The sequence below is a fragment of the Daktulosphaira vitifoliae genome, unplaced genomic scaffold, assembly GCF_025091365.1.
Source record: "Daktulosphaira vitifoliae isolate Bord-2020 unplaced genomic scaffold, ASM2509136v1 Scaffold_2, whole genome shotgun sequence".
NCBI lineage: Eukaryota > Metazoa > Arthropoda > Insecta > Hemiptera > Phylloxeridae > Daktulosphaira > Daktulosphaira vitifoliae.
The window spans coordinates 10,032,536-10,038,535 of record NW_026099573.1 but is presented as its reverse complement, the minus strand read 5'-3'; the positions used below and the strand labels follow the sequence as shown (position 1 = coordinate 10,038,535).

The window sequence follows — 6,000 nt, the reverse complement described above, 5'->3', positions numbered from 1 at the left end:
GTCAAATGCAATTTAGGCAAATGAATTTACTCGAAAATTTCACGAAAAACGTTTAACTGAAATTGTTTGCGTGTCACTGTCACTTAGTGTGAATAATATGTTGTCAAATATTTAAATGCTTATGCAGGTGAATAACTAAAATGTTTCTATTAACAAAAGTATAAATAGACATCCGAGAAAGAATATCAACGAGACAGTATAACAATTATCTCACTGGGTCGAGCGGTGAAGCTGCAACGGTTAATTGTTGATGATTGGGTTATTACTAACGACCAATGAGACTCTTTAGTTTGTGCTTTTGAAGGCGGGACTACGAAAAGGTCCGCATCGAAACTTTAGTCGTGATCTGCACATGTCAGTGTTACAGACGCAGATGCTGCTTGATGTTCGTCAGTTGACTTGCACGTCTATTCGAATAAAAATTATCTATTTCCAAGTGTGTTTTTTAAATTAAGTATATTTACTAAAAAATTTAAATAGAATGTCCCGAAATTTCGCATCGCGTAAATTAAGTTCGATATTCATGTATTTTTCTTCAAAATGCTATTAATCATCGGCTTTTTTGTTTTGAAATTGTAATAAAATGGTGTATTTAAAAATGATCGAACTATTAAGTTAGTGAGTGTGAGTATACGAGCATAATTAATAGTTTGTACCAATAATTAAAACCGAATAGAATTCAGTGAACATTTTTTCATAATTGAAGGAAAACCAATAAACTATAAACAAATATAAAAATTTAATTGTTTAGTTCATGTTTACAGATTTCTCTCGTATTTTTCCAATAAATTTTATGTTCTTAAACTTAATATTAATATGGAAAAATCGCAATCGATCACCGATAATTATAATGACAACTACAGTTCATCACGAATCGCTCAAAAGTTTCATAAAACTTTCAGACCGTTCTCCATAGATTCATTAATCGGCGAATGTACAGAAACTACAAAGCCACCAACAAGTCCTGCACCAAAAATCTTAGCCACTCGTTCGGTAGCAAACATATCATCAGTAGAAAACCACTTACTTCATGACATACTACAACAGTGGACCGATTGTGAAAACAACAAAACTAATCAAACCGCGGAAATAGATAAACGGTATAGATTATCCGAATTGTTTTTCCGTAGTGGATTACTTCATAAATCCGATCAATCTCTGTCGTCAAAATTGGATTATGTTCTTAAAGCGCACAGTCAACACCGATCGACAACGTGGCCATACTTCACAGGAGTGTTTCCATCAGGTGTTGACACTCGCAGCGTTCAACAATCCGCAATAGGTCCATCTTCATCTCCTTTACCGCTTACATTAAACGAAAGCGACCGAAGCTCAACTCCCAAGTCGACTCAAAATGACTTGCTTGCCGAAAATCAGTCGACAGGTATGTATTGAACAAATTTGTAATCGATTCTTGTCATTAGAACTAGAAATTTAAGCAAATGACGTGTTACGTTTAATTGTTAAAATAATTTTAAAAAATCTCTCCAGAAAACCATTTTTCCGAAAACGAAGTGTCCCAAGTAAAACCAACCGATTCTAATCGATCTTCGGATAGCAAAAGTCGTAGAAGAAGAACTGCATTCACTAGCGGACAATTGTTGGAACTAGAACGAGAATTTCAATCTAAAAAATATCTTAGTCTTACAGAACGGTCGGAAATAGCAAATTCGTTGAAACTCAGTGAAGTTCAGGTAATAAATATTTTACTGTTATTATTTTGTTGTTAAATATTATTTATATTTGTCAGAATTATGGTAAATAAAAAAAAAAAATCATTCATGATTACAAATTCTAAGTTGTTAATAAAAAAGTTTAGGAATGATAAAGAAATGGAAAATATTTTTAATCAAACATAACGTTCTATAATGAAATTTTTAAGGAAAATGACTTTAAAAATTCGAATTTGTTATTAATAACCGTTACACTGTGTACTACTTTGTTTCAAGCATTTATATTAAGTTCAAGTCAAATTTTATACAAGCAATTTGCAAATTTTTATGAGTAATTAACTATATATAGTAGCGTCATTTGTGAGGGACAAGTTGAGCATTTGCCTCTATAAAATTGATTAGTTGTTCACAAAAATAAAATTTTCATGAAATACAATCAATCATAATATGATTGATATACATACTCATATACAGTGTTCAATAAATAAGGAAACAGATCAGTTACAAACAACGAAAACAATAGAAACCAGTTTCCTTACTGAACATTCTATATATGAGTATGTAATATTAAAATCACAAGCAAACATTTTTAAAAAATTATGTTGGCTCCTTTCAAAAATTGTAATGACGCTACTGGCGTCAAACTTTATTTATACTGCAAATTTCGATCTGTCGCTCTTTTGCACACATTGTTACAATTAAGTTATAAGAATATTTATTGCATCTATTTTAATCTAATTGCATTTATAGTTATATGACTGATTTAATTGTATAGATTTAATTGGTTTATAGTAAACATTTAATTTATTTAACTTAGTATTTATGAAATGTTTAACGTTTTTTATTCAGTGTAGGGCATTATTATTAAGGTGGACAATTAATGTAACTATCGATTGATTGGAAGCTAGAAATTAAAAACCTATGCCAAATTTAGTCAGTAAGCTTAAATCTATCTAGAAATGTTTTGCTACATTCATTTAAAGAAGCTCGGTTAATTATAAGAATACAATGATTGAGTTGAAAAAAAATAAAAGGATAATCTGACAAAAAAGAGATACTACCATATTATATTAAGACATGATAAATTGCCACAAAGCACTTTCCTACATACATCTCTAACCACGTTCTTCCTATTTATAGTAGTTTTTATTATTCATTATAGCATAGCTAACTTTAAGGAAATACAAAATATAAAATCTCATTTTTTGAAAAGTATTTTTCAAAAAAATTATTTTTAAAGAAACATAATTTATCTAAATTTTTGTTAGAGCTAAGTATTTTTTTGAATTTATTATTACTGACTTGTGATTATAAAGATAGGGTTTGAAAAATTTGTCTATATGTCTAAATTTGTCTGTTGTCCCAAATTCTATTCCACAAGTCTAGATACTAGAATAAGGAGATTTGTTACCATATGGCCTTGTCTCTCAAAAAACACGACAAATTTGTGGAGCCATGAAGTAGTTTTCTCTTACCGTTTAAGCTTATAAAATTTAAAGGCTCTAAAAGTCTTGTGTTGTAATAACAATTATTGTCAATGTTCACTCGCGTTTATTAACATATAAACGATACAGTAGCACAATTAGGGTATTGTCGTAGACGATATGTATAAAATAATGTTCACTACCCTCTCCAAACGATAAAAAAATGTATCTTCATCGTGCAATTATTTTTGTCATGGAAGTCTATGACACTATACCCTATAATTACACCAGTGATATATTAAGTCCATGTTTTTCCAAATTTAAGCATATTATTTTATGTGTGTTTTAACTTATAAACTCGAGCTAATTTTTACCCTCTGGCCAAAATAAAGTAAAAATATTTGTTCGCAGATTTCTTGTTTTTATTAACCATTTCCAAAATAAAGCTATTTCGCTTTCTTTGTTCTATAAAACTCTGTTAATGGGATATTTCAGTTGTTTGATGGCCGGGGCATTGCCGAAATATGACACAAAAATAGGTGATATTTTACCCCTAGGAACGTTACATAGTCACGCCTCCCAATAAAATTACTGTTTTGTCGTTAGTTTACTATATTAAATCATCATCAGAATCTATTCTGTTATCAAAAACACAAATTTACCTTTTCAGTTAACAATAAGCATGCTTTATATTTCTATACCAAATACTTGAACCGATTTCTTTTGTCAATATATTTTAGGTGAAAATCTGGTTTCAAAATCGTCGGGCTAAGTGGAAACGAGTGAAGGCGAGTCTCTTGACTTCTGCATCTTCCTTATCTTGTGGAGACAACCGCGGACACAAGAATGACCACATTACGGGTAACGGCCCAAAAAGAGCCAAATGCAATGGCGGGGTCGGTGGTGGAAATGCCACTAAAATAGTAGTTCCTATCCCGGTGCACGTCAGCAGATTTGTTGTAAGGAGCAGACACCAGCAATTGGAAAAATGCGCTTCTGGTTTTGCGCACCTTCGCCATGCTACCTGCAGTTCAGTAGCTCCAATCGAATCGTCTAAACCACAATTGCTCACCGGAACCCAACTACATCATAGTACCTTAATGGACTGAACTTGAATTATTATTATTTTTTTTTTTATGTATTATGTTCAGTACATATTTTTTTTGATATCGTTTGTTTATAATATTATTTAATAAAAATATCATCCAATAGCACATGTAAAAATTTGAAAGAAATATATATTTTGTAGATTTTACTCAGAAAAAGAACTTGACATAATTTTGTAGGAAAAAAATACAATTTTTCGATCAAGTATTAAACTCAGTGAGTATAAAGCCGTAATTTATTTTAAAAATAAAGTTTTTTCCAAAAGTTTCTTTTGAACCCAACCCAATAAAAATTTACAAAAAGAACCGTTTAAGCTGAAAGTTGTTAACCGAAATTCAATCACATTTTTTGTATAATAATTATATCACATAATAATACATTTTAGGTTCGTTAAACAATATTTTCTTTACTTTAACACTTAAACAATGTTGCTTTTGATTTTTCTCCAAGTCAATCGCTTCAGTTGTGGTCACAGTTTTTAACAAAAGAATTGCTCAAGTCCATAACTATAGAGCACAGAAACTACACGGTTTGTTTGAGAACGACACAACGGGGAATTAAAAGAAAAGTAATTTTGGGTAACTAATGGGTCTAAATAATGTCGTTAATTCATTGTGTATATGTTGTGTTTTGGTTGTGGTAGCAGAGGCGTGGCCGGTACATCCTCTCCCGAATGGCTAAAAGCCATTAAACTTTAACGTTTCAAAACCAACACAATGCGAATTGTCTCCCCTCGATGTTCACCGCCGGCGATACGCAGTTTCTAAAACATATCTATTTTTATTTATCTGTTGAAGAAATAATAACACAACAACACCAATTTATGATACTTTCTTCGTGATAGCATTTATAAAAAATATGTATACGCGAATCAAAACATTTTACCCATTGTAAAAAAATAACTCGGATAAAATGCACTTTTAATATAAACTTAAAAAATTTTTTTTTTGTTCAGAAAAACTCATTTCTTTTACAAATAGACGTCAAAAATTTAAGAAGAACAATGAGTCCTAAAAGTTTCTCGTCAATTAGTACGTTAATTTTTGGCTTTATTCTTTCATCTAAAAGTGTATTGAATTAACTTAAAATTATGTAGGACTGAAGAAGACAGATTTTTTGGAACCTTAAGGCGATCGTCGTGGAGTTAAATAGCAGTAATAAACATAAAATAATCGACTTCTTTTTTTTTAAGTTATTGTAATTGATGAACTTATAGATGGCTAAATCAATTTATTTCTGTTACTATTGTTTAATTTAAGTATAAACATTTTATGGAACCAAATAGGGAACTGCATTTTACAAAAAGTAGTATTCAAATGTGATTTTCTGTATCTAGTTTCTACAAAGAAATCGTACAATTATAACTGATAGCATAAGCCCTTTTGAAATTAATAATATCTATAAAACTAATAGGCAATAAAAACTATTTTTTTACTCATCACACGAGAAAAGAATTTATTTTTAGAAGAAAATATTAATTTAAATCCTTCAAACATTTTAACATCCTTCAACAATTACATATAATTAAATAATAAAACTTTATCGTAATAGTAATTATGTTTTTAAAAACTCTTTTGTTAAAATTATAACAAAAAATAGCTTTTAGAATAAACTTTATGACAAACCATTTAATCACTTTTTCCGAGGCAGTTTTCAATTTTCATTTTTCATTTTTTTTTTACTGACGGGTTTGTCTTTCATCTTATTAAAATTTGAAATAGACTCTCTCATAATCTGCAATATTTTTATTAAAAAAAAATAATTGTACTGGTGTCATTGAAATGACTTAATCATTT

General features: G+C 29.8%; 1 protein-coding gene across 2 annotated transcripts; it reads left to right on the top strand.

Moving 5' to 3' along the window:
* On the top strand, positions 1–4,427 carry LOC126899232 (homeobox protein HMX3). 2 transcript variants are annotated; one of them, XM_050673846.1, is made up of 4 exons: positions 1–624; positions 765–1,384; positions 1,492–1,694; positions 3,838–4,427. In XM_050673846.1, exons 2-4 carry the CDS (start codon positions 817–819, stop codon positions 4,204–4,206), a joined length of 1,140 nt encoding a protein of 379 aa, XP_050529803.1. In that variant the 5' UTR covers positions 1–624; positions 765–816; the 3' UTR covers positions 4,207–4,427. The 2 variants fall into 2 exon arrangements, with proteins under 2 accessions (XP_050529803.1, XP_050529802.1); XM_050673845.1 differs by having other exon boundaries at positions 1–1,384.
* The last annotated feature ends 1,573 nt before the right edge of the window (positions 4,428–6,000 follow it).

Coding starts and splice junctions, on each gene's coding strand:
- LOC126899232 (XM_050673846.1), top strand. CDS start 817: ATGGAAAAATCGCAATCGATCACCGATAATTATAATGACAACTACAGT. Junction 1,385..1,491: donor TGCCGAAAATCAGTCGACAG/GTATGTATTGAA, acceptor AAATCTCTCCAG/AAAACCATTTTTCCGAAAAC. Junction 1,695..3,837: donor TGAAACTCAGTGAAGTTCAG/GTAATAAATATT, acceptor AATATATTTTAG/GTGAAAATCTGGTTTCAAAA.